Source organism: Cydia pomonella, chromosome 9 (assembly GCF_033807575.1).
Source record: "Cydia pomonella isolate Wapato2018A chromosome 9, ilCydPomo1, whole genome shotgun sequence".
NCBI lineage: Eukaryota > Metazoa > Arthropoda > Insecta > Lepidoptera > Tortricidae > Cydia > Cydia pomonella.
The window spans coordinates 624349-644762 of NC_084711.1; the positions used below are offsets into that span (position 1 = coordinate 624349).

At 41.7% G+C, this 20414-nt stretch overlaps 2 protein-coding genes across 2 annotated transcripts in view; both read right to left on the minus strand.

Annotated features, from left to right (window-relative positions):
- Positions 1 to 20414, minus strand: part of LOC133520978 (uncharacterized) — a 96935-nt gene that overhangs the window by 26524 nt on the left and 49997 nt on the right. Inside the window, exons 60-75 of the mRNA XM_061855697.1 lie at positions 19957 to 20118; positions 19133 to 19257; positions 18696 to 18833; positions 18094 to 18253; positions 17033 to 17203; positions 16722 to 16824; positions 16123 to 16271; positions 14412 to 14510; positions 12757 to 14309; positions 12400 to 12562; positions 11988 to 12121; positions 10841 to 11060; positions 9968 to 10106; positions 5341 to 5548; positions 4562 to 4757; positions 3871 to 4053 (exon numbers count right to left, since the gene is read on the minus strand). Of these exons, the coding sequence (XP_061711681.1) occupies positions 3871 to 4053; positions 4562 to 4757; positions 5341 to 5548; positions 9968 to 10106; positions 10841 to 11060; positions 11988 to 12121; positions 12400 to 12562; positions 12757 to 14309; positions 14412 to 14510; positions 16123 to 16271; positions 16722 to 16824; positions 17033 to 17203; positions 18094 to 18253; positions 18696 to 18833; positions 19133 to 19257; positions 19957 to 20118 (3903 nt within the window). The remainder of the gene's footprint in view (positions 1 to 3870; positions 4054 to 4561; positions 4758 to 5340; positions 5549 to 9967; positions 10107 to 10840; positions 11061 to 11987; positions 12122 to 12399; positions 12563 to 12756; positions 14310 to 14411; positions 14511 to 16122; positions 16272 to 16721; positions 16825 to 17032; positions 17204 to 18093; positions 18254 to 18695; positions 18834 to 19132; positions 19258 to 19956; positions 20119 to 20414) is intronic.
- Positions 1073 to 3039, minus strand: LOC133521033 (uncharacterized). The gene is made up of 2 exons (XM_061855753.1): positions 2911 to 3039; positions 1073 to 1926 (listed from the first exon to the last, which is right to left on the minus strand). The coding sequence occupies exons 1-2, from the start codon at positions 2921 to 2923 to the stop codon at positions 1097 to 1099; spliced, it is 843 nt and encodes a 280-aa protein (XP_061711737.1). The 5' UTR covers positions 2924 to 3039; the 3' UTR covers positions 1073 to 1096.

Sequence of the window (20414 nt, forward strand, 5' to 3'; positions counted from 1 at the left end):
AAACAGTCTTAAAATAAACATATGAGCAACTTAGCTAATAGCTATGGATTGATTTCGTTATAGACCTATAGTTTCCTAATTTTAAATTATTCGATGTACAATTGAAAAAATAATAATAGTGTAAACTTATAGCGTACATAACAAAAGCGTAAATTTATATATATATATATATAGAGAACTGAGAAAATACTTAAATCACAGGTACATATTGTCGTTATAGTTGCTGGTACTAGAATTTAGTGTGGGATTTTCATTGCTTCTGTTTTCCATTAACATGTTATGAAGACAGCAACTTTTTTTTTAAATGTCACTTGGCTCTTTTCCTTTTTTTTTGATGAGATTAATATTTCATCATCTTCTTCTTCTAACCCCACCACACACATTAGGGCTCATGCTAGACAACGTCCATAATGTGTTTATTTGGGGTCGCCGTCATCGAAAACGATGAGGAGGACTATATATATACAATAACAATGTAAGTATGTTTTTGTCCATTTTGCTCAACGAAACAAGACACAACAGTTCAAAAAGCAGACACTGCGCGACATAGCATATGATTTCTAAACCATCGGTCGCCGGCGACGGGTGACCAAGAGTCAGAAAGCCCACCAAGCTAAGTTCACATTTGTCTGTCGTGTCGTGTTGTGATGCTCTCTGACGTGACGGCTACTGTTCACATTAATATGACGTGTTATGATGCATTCTGACGCAATTTTTTGTCAGTTCGTTCTCAGCACTCGGATAGCTCACACGTTCACAATGTTTTTTCAAGAATCATCCGATTCAGATTCCGATTTTGAAGATGAATTGCAATTGTTGGCGCTGGCTACGCTTCTTACAAAAGAAAAAAAGAGAAGGAGGTATTGGATTCATCCTGTAAATAGAAAAAGAGAGAGTAAAGGCGAGTTTCATACTCTCGTTAAAGAGCTTGAAAGTGATCCTGAAAGATTTCATCAGTATTTTAGAATGTCGAAGGCACAGTTTGAAAAAATTCATAGTTTGATTGCAGAAGACATCAAAAAAATACAGACGAAATTTCGCAAGCCTATTGGTACAAAAGAAAGACTTGGAGTATGTTTAAGGTAAGGATTTATTTTTAATAATATGAATTATTTTCCTCAGAAAATTGTGCATTAGCATAATACGCCGAGAGACAAGAATTTTGCTGTTCTGATTCCAATGTTTGTGTTTCCATTGGTGCTGCGACTGCTGTGGATGTACGTGTATAGGAGAAGGCTGAGGTGCTTGGAAGTGACGGCGTGGATGTGGATGTGTGTTCTGGTGACTGATGTCCTTGTTGTTGCGGTTGAGAAATAATCTGGCTAGTTATATGGATGGGTGTTCTGCGAATTTGGTCTTGTGCTTGAAGAAAGTGAATTTCGGCTTTTGAAATCGCAGTGTGCAAATCCAATTTTATTTTAGACTGTTCGAGTTTAGGCAGTTTCTTTACGGCTTTGCTCATACTTAGGAAAAACAAGTCAGTCTCATCCATTTCTTTGTCTAGCTGCTTATTTTGTTGTTTTTGCAGTCGTAAATCGTGCGAAGTTTTCATTAAATCGTATAATTCATGTAAATTAGTTTTATTACGTATAGGTCGTTTGCCTGATTGAGAAGAAATCGATCGAATCGATTGTGGTGTTGGAGAGCGGCTATCAAATTGAGATCGAATGGCATCTTCATTGAATCCTTCCGATTGAGTATCTGGTAGGGACTCTGTTGAATTTGGTGATGACACTGGTGACTCTGGCGATTTAAGATTTCTTACCGTAGGCCGAGATTCCATATACGGCTTCAAAAAACTCATCTGCTCTTCATACTTCCACGGTGTAATAGTTTTAGCAGCCTGACCACTTTTAGTTTTACGCCGTTTCATTGCGTTCACATAGGCATTTCGCAATTTAGTCCATTCATCTTTACATTTGTCCGCTGAAACAAAATAAAACATATGCTTATTTTTTATTTTACAGATTTTTGGCAACCGGAAACTCATTCCGGTCAATGGCGTTCAGCTTTCGCATGGGTGTTTCTACATTAAAAATCATAGTCGAAGAAGTATGTACTGCAATATGGAAGAATTTGTCACCTATTGTTATGCCCAAACCTACAGAACAAATATGGAAAGAGATTGCAACTGGATTTGAAAAAATATGGCAGTCCCGAATTGTCTTGGAGCACTGGACGGAAAGCACGTTACTATAATATGCCCAATAAATGCCGGCTCAACTTATTTTAACTATAAAAATGAGCATTCTATTGTGTTGCTAGCACTTGTCGACGCCCATTACAGATTTATTATGGTGGACGTAGGGGCGTATGGGAGAAATAGTGATGGTGGTATATACCAGGAGTCATTAATGGGGACAATGTTTAAAAATAATGAGTTGAATGTACCACCGAATCGACCGTTAAGACAAAATACTGAACCTTTGCCATACACTATTGTGGCAGATGCGGCATTTCCATTGAAACCTTATTTGTTAAAGCCGTACAGTAAAGTGAAATTAGTAAACAATGATCCAAACAAAATTTTTAATTACCGTTTATCGCGTGCTCGCCGCACAGTCGAAAATGCATTCGGAATATTACGAGCGAGATTTAGAGTGTTTCAAGGACCTTTACAGGTACAACCGTATATGGCGGACAAGATTGTACTTGCAGCTTGCTGCCTTCATAATGTATTAACTCGTGACACGCAAGAAAATGAAGAAATATTAACGGACGAAATCGATTGCAACAGTACATGCTTCGGGAATATCCGCCCTACCTATAGGAATCCGTCCCAAGAAGCTGTCCAAGTTCGCGAAGCATATAAAAACTATTTCATGAGTGCAGAGGGACAAGTTCCATGGCAAATCCAAGCTATTAGACAAGGTAGAACTCGGTATAATTAAATAAAAACACGTTACTTACGAGGTTGTTTCATTTTTTCTCCTATTTCCTCCCAGATAGCTGTTCTAATAGCTTGATCCTTATATTCTTTACGTTTTGAATCATAAATGGTTTCGTATTGCCGTACGTATTCAATGAGCAGTTCGCCATCCATACTTGCTTGCTGCGCGTTCACACTAGCCAAACAAGCTGTGACGTGTCGCTGCCCCGCCCCCCGTACCTCACCCGCTCTGACGCGGACCGGGATCGCTTGTGTCGCGACACAACACAAGCCGTCACAACACAGTGCATCAGATAAATCTGAATGCAACGATATTAAATGGTTGAAACCGATACCGTTCTGATGCGTCACAACACAACACAACAGACAAATATAAACGCGGCTTCATCCGCGACCGACGGCGTGTGGCACAGCGTGCGACGCGCGTTCGCACGCCGCCGGTCGCGTGCGGCGGGTCAGAGAATCCAGCGCCTAATATTGTTTCTTATGCAAGCAAAAAGTTAGAAGGTTAGCACGTCACGTATTAGCAGTCACAATAAGCCAGTTTCGATTGCGTCGGGCAATGTTCATTCAGCGCAATTCGGAGTTGTTATGGAATTTTCCTACTAAAGCACTTAATCTATGTGCATCTTGGTCTTATAACAACTAGCCCTTTAACATTGACATTTGCGTCAAGGTTTGACTGTCAGTACATGAACCATTGCCATATGATACATGTACTGACAGGCAAGCCAATATACTGTATGTAGAAATAGTATGTTATGTCCTGTGTTTACTAACCTTAGTTGTAGGAAGACTAATTAACGTAAATGTGTAATTTAATATAGTATAATGTAATTACTAACAAACTATATGGGCATATTTGACCTGAAATAAATGAATTGAATTGAATTGAATTGAGAGAAAGACCCCAGACATTTTTGAGCCTGAGGTGCGGTGCGGTAAAAGAGTAGGCTCACTGAAAATGTCAAAGAATGTACCTTGATTCCATCTGTAGATTTCACAGCGACTCTTGCATTGAGGTATAACCGTCTGCCCCAAGAATCTTTAAGTTTAAGGCGGGCTGTAAAGGAGTTTGCCCCCGCGCCGCCCACAGACAGGGTCGAAGACCATCCAAAGCCTTCTATCTTCACGCTGAGCTCTACGCCTTCTTCTACGTTTACCTGAGAGTACGAAAAATATTGAATCAATTTACTACACTTCATAGCACTAAGAGGTTAAAAGTAAGGTCTTACTTTCTGCAATTTTGTGTTGTGTTGGCAGGGTAATAGACAACAACAACATATAGAAGTAAAGTCAACAACATTCACTTCTTACAGAATGTAGATAATTTTGCTTCTATGTGACGCAATTCTAGTCATGAAAGTGATTGTGATAATCTGACAGTGTTCGCCGTGAGAAGATTATTGTGGTGTAGACACAGCGGTTTTCGGGACGACCACCGTCATTTTTGATGATTTCACTGATTACACGCTGATTACAGGCTGATTACACCTATGGATCTATACATTCTGCTGTAAAACGTGTTGTTTTTATATACTTTACTAATATGGCTACTTTAAAGGCATATTTCTAAATGCCTTTACTGTTTTATTTTTTTAACATTGTAATGCGATTGGACCTATGTTGTCTTAAATAAACGGATTTATTTATTATTATGTATAAACACACCTCGTGGAAAGGGCGTGTAACAGCGGGCGGCAACGCACCGCCAACATTCTGCACGTCCAGCCCTGAACACCTGAACTGCAGCTCCAGCGGTAGCAAGTTTTCCAGTCGGAGAGCTGGTACGAGGGTCAGGGCGTGTCCGGCCGCGTTCGGGTCGCGGGTCGGGGGGAAGCGCTCTCGGACTACCACACAGCAGAATCTGTATAATGTAAATACTTTGTTAGTTACTTAGTGCACTTAAAAAAAGTGCAAATGAGACAAACAAGTTGAATTATTCAAAGTATAACTTGTAATTTTTATTGTATAAAGTATCAGGGTTAAGAACCAATCTAACACAAGGAGTCAATATTTTACAACGGCAAGGTTGAAGATTGTGAAAGTTTATTTTATTTTTATTTATTTAGAGATCCAACAGCTGTGACATTAACATAGAAAAATATAGTAGATACAGGAAGCCAATTATAGGAACTCACAGGTAGTGACATAATACTAAACTAAGATAACGCACTATTGCAACCACATATGTGAACAAAGCGAATACAAATGATACCTAATAAGGATAATGTGGAAGTTCAAAATACTAATTAACTTAGAAACATAATGAGGTCTAAGGTAAAAGTATAAATAATAAATAAGTAATTAATAGGTATTCAAGAAAGCGATAACACGCTCATTCAAAAGACTCAAAGTTTTTCTGCACTAAATTACGTCTCACGCTAGGAATGCCACAGTTGAATATATCCATATCCAATTCTCCAGATAGTTGTCTGTACATGACGGACCTGTAGACATCGAGCGGCGGCGCGCGGCACTCCACGTGCAGCAGCGCGCGCTCGTGCACGCGCCAGTCCACGTGCGCCGGCGCGGGCGGGCAGGCGCCGCGCAGGCTCGGCCGCACGGCCACGCCCCCCGGCTGCGGCGACAGCGGCGCCGCCCAGCGCCCGCCCGCGCCCACGCTCGTCCAGCGCCCGCTGCCGCCCGACCATTGGCCTGGAGGACAATGGAAGCTGTGAAACGGGGCACAAAGGACCTAGTGCATCACCGGAGATTCCGACTGTGGCGTACAAACCGAATCTCGGGTGCTGTTTGAGATCAGGTGGGTGAGACCAGGGTGATCTGTAGAATAATTATATGCCTACTTGAACGTTATGGCTGTAAGCTTTCCTGCTACAAGTAGCGTTCAGATATCAAACGACAGAAGAATAAATATTTAATCTAGTGGTAAAACGAAATTATACAATAATGTTCTCATTACAACAACTATTACTTAATATTAGTACCTACTCAACAAATAAATACACCTCAAGTAATTACACATAATGGATACAGTGCGCTTTTATACTCTACCGTTACACCCTGTTTCTGCTATTACCACTGAAACTATGAGTTCTAACAGCTGGGACTACTACTCTTAACTTTTTACTCTACCCATTCCAATTATAAATGAACTAAAGTTATCAAGCACATTAACGATTCAACAACATAATTTATCAGATCGCTACTTTAGTTCGTAGTAAACGTTTAACTAAACTGCGCGACAGTTATCAACATTGTACCGCAGAGCGAGACAGGGTGTAACGCGAGCACTTCACGCATCGGCGGCGGCGGCGGCAGCGCGGGGACGCGCGTCGCGTACGCGCGCTGCAGCGCCGCGCAGTACGTGTGCACCCGCTGCGGGCCGCTCGGCCAGCACAGGACCGGGCCCGCTATAAATACATGGCGTTACTATTGGATGAGATACCGGAAAGCGGGAGGAAGGGTTTGTGCGACACTCGGGGAAATAAACACAATACCAATGTTATTGTGTCAATAAGTAAAATAGTACGTAGGTCGCGCATTAACAGTTCAGAAGGATCTCATTTGCTCTAAAGGAAAGTTTGAATATATATTGGTTTCGTAAAACGGAAGATGAGCAGCCACGGTGCGACCGTATCAGAAATTCCTCTTCGTGGGATGCCCAGTAGTTGCCGGCAGACACACGAACAACTACCCCAGTAAATTAAATTGCAAATCAAATTAAATTACATTACAGACCGCTGAACGCTTCCATCTGAGACTGCACAGCACCGATTCATGTACGGACAGTCCAGTCTGCTCGAGATCATTTGCAGGATACCGTTGGTGCTGGCTATCACCCTGCGCACCAGGGAGGCAAATCTTTTTGGACACTGTAGTGCATCAGGGATGTTTGCAGAAGCACACGTAGATTGTTTTTGGGCATTTTCAGAAAAAAGTACGCGAATGTAACTCCTCTGGAGTTTCAGGCGTCCATAGCCTACGGAGACTGCTTACCATCAGGCGGGCCGAATACTTGTTCGCCACCGACGTAGTATAAGAAAAAGTGTTTTTTAAAACCTTACAAATTTTGGGTTTATTTCTACTCAGAATCACGAACACTATCGATTTTAGTAATAAAAAAGTGTCCCAGTTTTAATTGTCAGTTAACCGTACAAGTAGTATGGACCGTTACAAAACTGACTAATAAATCTTGTATGGAAAATTAAAGCAAAACGGATAATTTACAATGTGAAGTCAAATGAAAATATTTATTTCAGGCAAATAGTGGCCCATAGAAAAATACCTTAAAACTAGCATACAAATTCAAATCCTTTTTATTGCACAACCTCAGATTTTTTTTTTATATACATTTACGCTTTTGTTATGTACGCTATAAGTTTACACTATTATTATTTTTTCAATTGTACATCGAAATTTAAAATTAGGAAACTATAGGTCTATAACGAAATCAATGCATAGCTATTAGCTAAGTTGCTCATATGTTTATTTTAAGACTGTTTGTTTCTCAATAAATAAATTAAAAAAATACATGGAAACACATACAACTCATGAAGATAGAGGTGATAGACATTGTAAAAATATTTCTTCAAACTAAAAACTTCAAATTATAGCTGCGATGAATTACGCAACCCCTCAGTATCAGGGAGCCGGCCGCGGGACCGCTGGAACTTGATACCCTTCGGCCAAAATTCCTGTATGGTGAAGGTCGCTATCGCTACACGTTCAGTTGGAGCGCACAACACAAAAGAATCAAAATTCGCATAATGACCGCTCATGCCGGCAACGAGTAATGGGAGCGGAGTCGGAAGAATTTACGTCACGCGCGGAAAAATCAACTCAATATAGACGTGCTTGTGTCTAAGACGTATCAGGTATGAGTAGAAAGTTAGGACGAAGAAGCACATTAAATGTGTTTTTATATGCAGTTTGAGCATTATGAGTTCAGAAGGATGCCAACAGGTCTAAAGAACACTTCAACTATAGTATGTAGTTCAGAAGGATGCCGACAGGTCTAAAGACCTCTACAACTATAGTATGTAGTTCGGATATTATGAGTTCAGAAGGATGCCGGCAGGTCTAAAGACCACTTCAACTATAGTATGTAGTTCAGAAGGATGCCGACAGGTCTAAAGACCTCTACAACTATAATATGTAGTTCGGATATTATGAGTTCAGAAGGATGCCGGCAGGTCTAAAGACCACTTCAACTATACCGGGTGTGGCCTGTAACAGGAGCAAAAATTTAAACGGTAGGCTGTACTCCTCACACTAACCAACATTTGCTCACTAACTTTTAAAATTAACTTGTATTTTGATTTTTAAAACACTTTAAACTTTATTCTAAGACGCAATGTATTGCGAATTTTGTTATGTTTAAAGCGTGACAAGCAACGTCAATTACACTGATAACGGCTTACATTGAAGGTAATATTTAATTTGTATGAAAAATAGGAAGTCTAAAGAATTCATAACTTTTAAAAGTTGATGAACAAATGTTGGTAAGTTTGAGGAGTACAGCCTATAGTTTAATTTAGTGTTCGGATTACAGGCCACACGCGGTAGTATGCAGTTCGGATATTATGAGTTCAGAAGGATGCCAACAGGTCTAAAGTCCACCTCAACTATAGTATGCAGTTCGGACATTATTATTTTTTTTTTTTTTTTTTTATTTAAATATGAAACAAACGGTCATACAAAAAATATTATTACAGTTTCTTGTCTTAATCTAGACCTATAGTTTCCATGTTTGTTAAACATATCTTTATATAGAAGCACGAAAAGTACCTATCTACGTTTAGGTTCAGCTAAATAGTAAGAGGTTACACAGAATTTGAGAAATCAGATTTACAAAACACTCAGTGAAAAGCACAATGTAAAACACGTTCTACATTTATAACAACTTTTGAATAAGTATGAAGTATCGACAAACATGACATAATAATACTTATTATATACGCGTTAAGATTTATATGCTACTAGTCTTGAATACTGTTTTCAATGAACTTATGGTACAATTAAATATGTCTACATTTTTAACAATGTTATGATCATTATAGAGGGCACATGCTCGTTTAATAAACATATTTTTAGAATAGTTAGTTCTACTACATGGAATGGAGAATAAATGCTTGTATCTGGGACGACATCGGCGCTCTTTATTACCTGGAACTCTTATACATATGTCTTTCAACAAGCTAGGGGCATCAATATAACCATTTATTATTTTAAATAATAGAACAGAATCAACGCAGTCTCTCCGACACTCTAGTGACTGCATTTTATGACGGTTTAAGGATTCCACATAATCTTTGTATTCAATACCACATTTAAAATCAAGGGATTTTAGGAACTTTTTTTGCAATCGCTCTATCCTGTCAATATGAATGCTGTAATGGGGTTTCCAAACCGCACATGCGAACTCAAGCCGACTTCGTACATAACTGTTATAAAGAATTTTAAGTGTTAATGTATTCCTGACATTATGAGTTCAGAAGGATGCCAACAGGTCTAAAGTCCACCTCAACTATAGTATGCAGTTCGGACATTATGAGTTCAGAAGGATGCCGACAGGTCTAAAGTCCACTTCAACTGTAGTATGTAGTTCGGACATTAAGAATTCAGAAGGATGCCGACAGGTTTAAATATGGAAGGTGGAGGTAAGGAAAGAAAGCTCCATATACCAAAGTGTCATCAAAAAACCTTAAATAGGTGGCGCCACAATGCCTAGAGTACTTGAACAAAAAATCAAATCATAGACAGCGCACTTCACTCCGTCAATAACGCCTAGGTTCTTAGCTACTCTAGCGCTACTCTGGAGATATTTGGAACTATTATTTATAGCTGACAGCTGGACCCTTTTGCAACAGTTCTACCATAAGAGATGTCACTCCTCTTAATTCCACACTCCATAGGTTTAAAGATCGCTTCAACTATAGTATGTAGTTCGGACATTATGAGTTCAGAGGGTTGCCGATTTGTCTGCTTCAAGTATAAGGTCGGTTTAGCAAAACGTTTTTCTTTTTAAATATATCCATATTTGTGTGATCTTATATGAAATAGATTGACATTTAATTCCCAACTAAACATACTGTTGGAATTCCAGTGAATTACCTGGAGCGGGTTCCAGCCGCACATCAACGGGTACAGTCAGTCGATTCAGTAGCGTGAGCGCCGAACGCACCGTCACCAGCTTGCGCGCCGAGCCTTCTAGCGACACTTCTAGCACAATCCGGGCTTCTGCGCCCGTTTTCTGGCAACAAGACATAAAAAAATGGTGAGTGCATGCAAACAATCTTTTAAAGCAGATAAAACACTATCTCAACTTAAAAAAAGGCGCTTAAAACCACAAGAATGAGTGTCAGGGAGAAGATGCCAGCTTGGAAACTAGCCGGAGCAGGACTCCTTTATTCTAATAGTACATTATTACAGAGGCCGGGACGAAAGGGGTTGCCGGCCGAAGACATATAGATAGGTCTGAGGCGGACAACCCCATATTTCCCGCCGAGGTATGTATAGTGCTTTTCTCAAACATGCAATGAAATAAACAACAAAAAAATGAAAGTTTTATTTTTAAAGAAATTATAAATAAACAAGACAAACCTAAAACTAACGTATGTATATTACTATTTCGCTATATTTTAACTCGGTTTTAATACAAAACAGATACTTCATACATTTATATTTATTATCATGTTACTTCAAAAAAGTACGAAAGCACGTTTCTGAACGAACCTTTAGAATTGACACTTGTCATTGTTGTAATTTTTTTTTATACGCATAGTGGCAGAATGTCATTGATGCCTGTGCCATGGCCATTTATGTGGAATGGAAATTAAAAAAGAGGACTTTGCCGGCCTAGGCCAGCAAGATTTGTATGAAATTCCATTAACGACCTCCTGTCCCAGCCGCACCTGAAACGTCATACTCCGCAGCCTATTACAAGGAACATAACATGAAAAGTCTGTTAAAACAGTGTCTAGTTACCGCATGCGTGAGCGTCCGGAAGAACACGCCGACGCGGTCCACGCACACGGGGCCGGGCGGGCCCCAGCCGTCCAGGCGCAGCGCCAGCTGGTGCAGCACGGCGGGGCCCGCGCGCGCGCCGCGCCCGCGCCGCGCGCCGAACGAGAACGGCTCCGTGTCGCCGCCGCGCACGCACACCCACGAGTCGTCGGGCCCGCTCCACCCGAGGGTCTCCGTCAGTCTGTTCACCACAATATTTATCAACTACCATCGTTTCAAATATCTTTTACAAAACAAACTTTACAAATAGCCCACATACAAGACAATTGTGTCATATAGAAGCGAGGTCAGCAACATCCACAGTAAAATTGAAATGTTATGGCTAGTGCTAGGGACGCATTTATGCGTTAGAGGGAGCAAGTGATATACCTATCTCATTTCACCGCATAGCTGCGTCCCTTGGACTGGCCTACGCTGGACCATCGTGTAGAGGAGCCCTTAGAAACAGACTCCCGGGCAGAGTCGCACCCTAAGGGTTCCTTTTTACCTTTTTGGTACAGAACTCTAAAACGTAGATGTTGCTGACTTTGTATGTATGTATGTTTATCACTTTATTGCACATAAACAGGTTAACATAAAACAGACCAAATTAAACAAGAAAAACAAATGTTATGTACAAAGGCGAACTTATCCCTAAAACTTTACTAAACTTAGCTTTTATAAGAGATTAGAATACAGTGTCTTATTAAAAGTTGCTTTGATTTCTCCAGTATACTCAGATTCTGACGCGATGACAGACAAAATGTGATTTACTTTGAAACAAAATAATCTCTAACTGCTCGTGCTAATATTGATATCCGAGCTAGCGAAAGATTCCAAAAGTGAACCACGACCGTAGCGAGTGATTGTAGAAGTGGAATCTTGAGCGTTGCGTGGGATTCAGGGAACGAGGGTTAAACAAACTTTGCCTCCGAGTGAAACACAAAATTTTTCATCCACACCAATGCGAGGAAAATACTAACTATGAAAACCAAAAAAATCAAATCGTAATGAAAGTAATAAAAAAAAATTATTTAAAATAATCATTTAAAAGTCAATTCTACCATACCATATAAAAAAATATCACCACTCAGTTCAGAAGTTGTCTAAATGAAGAGAATGAACTCACACGTCACAAGTAGTTAGAAGTGTAGTGAACCACAGCTTGTGTCCAGTGTGGTTACGTAGAGCGTAAGGCACGAACGGTGAGCGCCGCCGATGCCCCGCTGGGCTACCTTTCGGCGATGCATCCAGAGATACCGGCTGAAAATTATTTAAAAGTTAAAACATATTCTTACCAGACCAACGAGCTATGGCATTTCTATGCGTAACACTTCGACACACACTTTCACAGTTCGGACATTACCAATTTATACAATATAAATACTGTTTATTGTACACCTCAATAAAAGAAAACAATACAGAAAGAAAACAGCAATACAAGTATAATATGGCTATACAGTTTATAATACTGTCGTTGGGTCTAAAGAACAGTCCAGCTTCAAGATGATCACAAGAAATACAAGAAACGCATTGCTTACCTGCGTGTAGTAATCGGCGGTCCAGTTAGCCCGCACCAGCTGCGTCAGCTCCACGAGCGAGGACGTGATGTTTGTGTTAAGCACTTCGGTTGAACGCACGGACACCGCCAGCCGGCCTAGCGCGAGGCCGCTGGTCAGCGTGTACTCCCATGACGTCTCGAATCTAAACAAATCCAAAATCATTGACTAAGCTCAAGTTTGAATAAATACTCAATCTTTTTCCACTCACACAATGGGAAAACAACTACCATAAATGACACTTCCTAAGATGGCCTTTCAATAATTAAAATTTGTGCAAAATGAATGAGTAGTTTTTTCGATATGAAATAGAACATAAAGGTAATCAGTAACAGTGACCTCCAGGGCTCGATGGCGGGCTCCCAGCCGGACAGCATGCGGTTGTAGTAGTGCACGCTGAGCGCGCCGCCCAGCCGCCCGCGCACGGCGTGCACACCAGCACGGGGTCCGAACATAAAGGTAATCAGTAACAGTGACCTCCAGGGCTCGATGGCGGGCTCCCAGCCGGACAGCATGCGGTTGTAGTAGTGCACGCTGAGCGCGCCGCCCAGCCGCCCGCGCACGGCGTGCACACCAGCACGGGGTCCGAACATAAAGGTAATCAGTAACAGTGACCTCCAGGGCTCGATGGCGGGCTCCCAGCCGGACAGCATGCGGTTGTAGTAGTGCACGCTGAGCGCGCCGCCCAGCCGCCCGCGCACGGCGTGCACACCAGCACGGGGTCCGAACATAAAGGTAATCAGTAACAGTGACCTCCAGGGCTCGATGGCGGGCTCCCAGCCGGACAGCATGCGGTTGTAGTAGTGCACGCTGAGCGCGCCGCCCAGCCGCCCGCGCACGGCGTGCACACCAGCACGGGGTCCGAACATAAAGGTAATCAGTAACAGTGACCTCCAGGGCTCGATGGCGGGCTCCCAGCCGGACAGCATGCGGTTGTAGTAGTGCACGCTGAGCGCGCCGCCCAGCCGCCCGCGCACGGCGTGCACACCAGCACGGGGTCCGAACATAAAGGTAATCAGTAACAGTGACCTCCAGGGCTCGATGGCGGGCTCCCAGCCGGACAGCATGCGGTTGTAGTAGTGCACGCTGAGCGCGCCGCCCAGCCGCCCGCGCACGGCGTGCACACCAGCACGGGGTCCGAACATAAAGGTAATCAGTAACAGTGACCTCCAGGGCTCGATGGCGGGCTCCCAGCCGGACAGCATGCGGTTGTAGTAGTGCACGCTGAGCGCGCCGCCCAGCCGCCCGCGCACGGCGTGCACACCAGCACGGGGTCCGAACATAAAGGTAATCAGTAACAGTGACCTCCAGGGCTCGATGGCGGGCTCCCAGCCGGACAGCATGCGGTTGTAGTAGTGCACGCTGAGCGCGCCGCCCAGCCGCCCGCGCACGGCGTGCACACCAGCACGGGGTCCGAACATAAAGGTAATCAGTAACAGTGACCTCCAGGGCTCGATGGCGGGCTCCCAGCCGGACAGCATGCGGTTGTAGTAGTGCACGCTGAGCGCGCCGCCCAGCCGCCCGCGCACGGCGTGCACACCAGCACGGGGTCCGAACATAAAGGTAATCAGTAACAGTGACCTCCAGGGCTCGATGGCGGGCTCCCAGCCGGACAGCATGCGGTTGTAGTAGTGCACGCTGAGCGCGCCGCCCAGCCGCCCGCGCACGGCGTGCACACCAGCACGGGGTCCGAACATAAAGGTAATCAGTAACAGTGACCTCCAGGGCTCGATGGCGGGCTCCCAGCCGGACAGCATGCGGTTGTAGTAGTGCACGCTGAGCGCGCCGCCCAGCCGCCCGGCGCCCGCGCCGCCGCCCGCCGGCGCGGCGCCCGCGCACGGCGTGCACACCAGCACGGGGTCCGAAAATGACTCTTCTATCTTGCGCAGGTCCTAAGACAAAAGCAACCGCTTTTACATGCCCAACACACGCACAGAAACTACGAGTGCCTGATAAATATCAATGTCCAAGAAACACGGTTGGCAACTATGTACCTGTTCCACGTTAAGGTCAGCTAAAGAGACCTCCAGTAACGGCACATCCGAGTCCAGACAGTCGTCGATCACACAGAGCGTCACGCACTCAGCGGTCACCTGCAGAAAGAGCAGTTTCAAATTATTGAATACAAGTTGTTAGTTTTAAATAATATACCTAAGTAAAAGTTACGTCATTTCGCCTAAACAATTTCAAGTTTTAAAGACAATTTTTTAAACTGACTTATCAAGTCCAAATATCTCTTTACGATACGGATATATACGGCAAACAGTGGCTACACACCGAAAATAAGTAGATGTCATAAAGACTAGACGATAAAACTGCATTCACTACATAATACAGTTATCATGAATTCAAAAGAATGCTTTTTGGGTTAGTAGCGGCTCCTGTACCTTACATATTGTTAACTGGCAATTCGTAAACCTTATTCCACAGACATAAGAAGAAAAGGGCTATTCGAGCAATACATAAAATGAACCATAGAGACTCAGAGATAAATTTAAGGAAATTGACATAATGACAGTGCACACTAGTGCATACATTACAACAATACATTTATGAGAATATTCTGTATGTACATAAAAATATTGCCGATTTTAAGAAAAAATGTGACATTCATAATATGAACACTAGTAATAAACATAAGCTCGCAGTGCCCTTCACTCGGCTCCATAAAATTAAAAAATCATTCATGGGTAATAGGGTTGTTTCCATCTACAAATTTTAGGGCAGAATTGTATCCCAATAAATTCTTTTGGATTATAAGAACATGTTAAACTACTTTTAGGGGACCTGTAATGACCATATTTTTGTAAATATTGAATTTAAAATAACTTTTGGCACACGTCACGTGACCAAACTCGAAACGTCATTGAGGATTCTGATGACGTCACAACTCTCGGATTGACACTGTTGACAATTAGGCGATAAACAACAAATGACAAACGTCAGTTGACAATTCGTATTTTCTACGTGCGTATGTAGTTATGTGTTAAACCGTAAACTGTGACGTCACACAATTTTCAAACAGCGTTTTGGGCGCGAAAGCATCTGTCAAAATATATTTTGTTAATTTAACATATTTAAAGCCGTTATTGGTATAAAAGTTGAATTTTAGGGCAACTTTTAGTTAATATAGAACGTAATACGAGCGTTTCAAAAAATTGGAAACAACCCTATTGTGTAAGATTTTATAATAAACTTCCAAACCATATTACTGAATTATCAATTAATAAATTTAAGAATCATGTAAAGCATGTGCCACACAAGACTACATGAATGATAAAACAGCGTGGGATTAATTATGATTCGAAATGATTCATTATTTATTATATTTGAATAATGATGATGAAATGGATATACCAATGCATGTACTTCCTTTGTTGTTTTTATTTTTTATTTTATTTGTTTGAAATTTATAATTTATTCTAGAAACATTCTAGACTAGTATTTTTTATACAATTGTTTTTTTTTGTATGACGATATTTTGTGAAATTCTTAGTATTAAATTTGATATATGAATTATATTCATTAGTATTATATATGGAATAATATTTACATCAATAAATTACTCTGATAATTAGCTTAAGATAATTATATGTAATACTGTCTTACTATTCATAAGTGCTTGTTGCTAGGCCTACATGAATAAAGATTATTTGAACTGAACTGAACTGATAAGGTCCATCGATGTTAGTACACACTTAGTACCTGCACGGCTCGAAGAGGCCACACCGCGGACGGCTGCGGCGGCGGCGCGCGCAGCGGCAGCCAGCGAGGCGGCAGCAGGCGCGCCCCGGCTCGCATGTGCAGGCTGTTCGCCGGTGCATCTGCGTCTACTGTTTCTTCTTCTGTTTTTCCTGGAAATACCATTGCCAGTCTTTCCACGAACTTCTAACATGTGCTTCCTCACAAGGATGACCACGAATAATAAATAAATATTTATATATATCGTTGTCTAAGTACCCTCAACACAAGCCTTTTAAAACTTACTGTGGGACTTAGTCGATTTGTGTAATAATGTCCTATTATATAAAAAAATATAAATATAATGTAAAAGTAATTATAGATTAGACAACGGGTCGGCAAACTTTTAAATAGAAGTGCCAACCACACAAGACACAACTAACCACATTAGAAATTATGAATTTTAGTCACCGTTTTATTTAGTAGCCACAAGTTTTATTTTACAGGTTTTGGTACTAAGTCCTCCAGATCAATTCAATCCGAATCCACCAGGTAAATTTTCGATTCTTTTCTGGACTAACCGTTTTCGAAACAAGGATCATTTAAACATGTATTGTGTTTACCTGACAAAGCAGCACGGACTTGCGCCGGTAGCGACTGTATCATCGACGCGAACATGCGCATGTCGTGATACGACAATCGCAGGTTCAACGTGCCCATTGATATCTGAAATTAAAGTGTTTTCATTCGATCACATAATAAACAAACCTGAGCGCCGCTAGAACGTCATATATTGGCCCGAAGGACACAAAGCGAGATGACATTCACAATGCCCATACCTCTCTTATGGATTCTCTCTTAAGTTGTGAAAGAACAGTGCCAAGTCAGATTAGACAAGGAGATTAAAAATGAAGACAGTGTATAAGATAGTTACGTGTAGCGAGCGGTCCTTATGCAGGGCAACCGTAACCGCAGCGGGGTCGACGATAGCGAGCGCGGTCTCCTCCTCTAGCCCCAGCACACAGGAGAACACTTCTAGTTCATTGAGCTCGCAGGATACAGGCTTCGCTGCGTCTGCGACGCGGTATGTGATCACCGTCGTACTCTGAACAAGAAAAACAAGCCTTCAGGACCCTCGGATATAACGAATCAGCGACCCGCCCCGGCTTTGCACGAGTTACAAAAACAAATTATACACTTAAACCTTCCTCAAGAATCACTCTATTGATTGTTGAAAACCGCATGAAAATCCGTTCAGTAGTTTTTGGGTTTATCGTGAACATACATACAAGCAGGCAGACGCGGCGGGGGGCTTTGTTTTATAAGATGTAAGGAATATAATTTGATAAATATCATTTTAATTAAGTCAAAATTATTCAAAATAGATTGAGATTAGGCACGTTGATAAAAAGAAACGGTTATTAAACGGTTATTTCAGGTTTATTTTAGTAATTTTATGTAATTAGGTTATATGGTATTCATACTATATTTAAGGAAACTGTAGGTCTATAAGTCTATTACCCTATATTGTAACAATTTATCAATATAAGAGACTGTTTGTTTCTAAATAAAGAAAATAAAATAAAAAATTAATGAAGGGTACACGAAAAGAAAATTTGTAGGCACTTTTTTCGGAAAACGAGATTTTAATTAAAAAATGCAGAGCGCTTACTTAACAATTACTTATATTTTCTGTTACCACTGTATAACACAACTTTTTTACTCTAACAAAACCTAGTCCCGGAATCAACGTAATTTTTTTTTTTATATATATATATATAGAAAAATATAGTAGATACAGGAAGTCAATTATAGGAACTCACAGGTAGTGACATAATACTAAACTAAGATTACGTTACATCGTTCCAAACTTTAAAAACGCGATGACTCAAAATGTTACTAAAGGGACTAGACATGTTCGTATCTTGTACTGTTCATTTGAAGTTGTCGTCGCCAGCTGCAGAGCTCCCGTAGACCTTAGCCACGGACACTGACCTTGAGTATGACGGCGTTGGTGTCCCACACGGACGCGTCCTCGACCAGCACGAGCTGCGAGTCGGTGACGTTGAGCTTCAGCTCCACCTGGCCCGCGGGCCCGGCGCCGGCGGCTCCAGCTGCTCCTATTTGTCCGAGGGACGCTGACAGAGCCTCCTCTCTGCAGATATGTACATGATACTTCTAAATGGGCCAGTAACGGTACATAACTCAGCGCCTACGATTACTTTAAGGTTGCGTTTTCAGAAACTCAACCTACACGCTGAGCGAGGAAAACATATGAAGTGATTCTATCGGTTCCTGACATACACATCCCTCGCTACGCATCCTCGCACATCTCTGGTGCAAACGCAGCCTAAGGCAATACGTTTTAAAGAATTTGCAAATTTGTAATGTACGAGCAGTTAGAAAAACTTAAATTTCCCAATTTGTGTAATGGAAACCAAGAGTGACATTAAATCCAACATAAAGAAATTGTTCAGTGACAGTTAACCGTATAAAAAATCGTTATAAAATATGTTTCTTTTGTATTTGAAATTTGTGAAGTTTTATTTACGCTTATGACATTAATGAGTTAGAGACAACATTTGAGATGAACTTACAAATGCTGTTGGTCGGGGTCGCAGGGCGGCAAAGGCAGTTGCATGATGAATTGGTTCGCCGCTTCCCACCAGTCGAGGATGGCCATCAGTCGCATGTTGTTCACTAAGATCGTGTACGCTGAAGAATCACCGCGTTTTCTATTTAAAAATATATATATATTTTATTGTAATATAATCGCTTTTTCCCTCTTGATGAAATTGTCTAACTTAACCTAATCACATTATCCCATCATCAACTTTTCTGATGTTTTTTTGACTTCCTTAGCCGCTTTACACCTAAAACTCAGATTTACACCCGCATGTTTTTGTATTTCTATTCGAAGCAACTTGAGTTAATTACTGAAGAAATACACACCCGAGGAACACAAAAATGGCTAATGTCAATGTAGGGAAGACTGGTTGGGAACACCTTTCCCTTGCTTAAACAAATTGCGTACCTCGCGTGAACCTCGGCCTGCACGCTGTGCCGATGGTCCGCCATGGGCTGCACGATGTGCGTGAACACGTTCCCTCGCCTGTTGGCCGGCTCGTTCACGTAGCGCGTGTCGCTCACGAGGATCTCCTACAACAAGTACATACAGGGTTTTTTTAATAAATAATATAATAATAAATATTATAGGACATTATTACACAAATTGACTAAGTCCCACAGTAAGCTCAATATTAATAAGGCTTGTGTTGAGGGTACTTAGACAACGATATATATAATATATAAATATTTATAAATACTTAAATACATAGAAAACACCCATGACTCCGGAACAAATATCCATGCTCATCACACGAATACATGCCCTTACCAGGATTTGAACCCAGGACCATCAGCTTCGTAGGCAGGGTCACTACCCACTAGGCCAAACCGGTCGTCTAAACAACACACCGGTTTATACAGACACTTCTGCTTCTGAAAGTCTTGAACACTGGGACTTGATTGCCGTAAAGAAAAATCACCCTAACCTTTTTTTGTATCACAAATGCAAAAATGATTGTTCACTAAATGGTGTCCACGACCAGGCATTCAGTTCCTTTTCGCGGGCCGGATTTTATAGAATTTGGCTTTATTACCTGGTGTATGATGATGTCAGAGTGGTCATCGCATTAAGGTAAAATGTAAAAGTATTCATGTCTTTAACAGTTAATTCCACTAACGACCAGTACGTTTCGAGCATGAGCGAGTTATGCTCTGGCTCTAGTTACACTGAGACATCTAGAAGGTTCAGCTTGATAGAGAATGTTGTCTACACCTGATAGAGGTCCTTACCTGAGAAACCAGGTCGACGTCCTGACTCAGATCGGAGTACGTTTCCAGCAGTAGACGGGACTTGATGAAGTTGATGCAGGCGAGTGAGGAGACGCCATGCTCTGGCTCCAGTTCCACAGTCACATCGAGGAGGTCCAGCTTGATGGAGGATGTTGTCCACACCTGAGAACCAGTAAAAACAGATAATGCTTTTTGATGCTTTGAATTTCATAAATTTTTGTTTAAGTCAAATTTTCGGGAGTGATATACTGCAGGGTTAAGCGATAAACGTTTAAAAACATAAGATGACGTGGTGTTTACTACTTAGTTTAAATATGTTATAATAATAATAATAATTCAGCCTATATACGTCCCACTGCTGGGCACAGGCCTCCTCTCATGCGAGAGGGCTCGGGCTATAGTCCCCACGCTAGCCCAATGCGGATTGGGGACTTCACATACACCTTTGAATTTCTTCG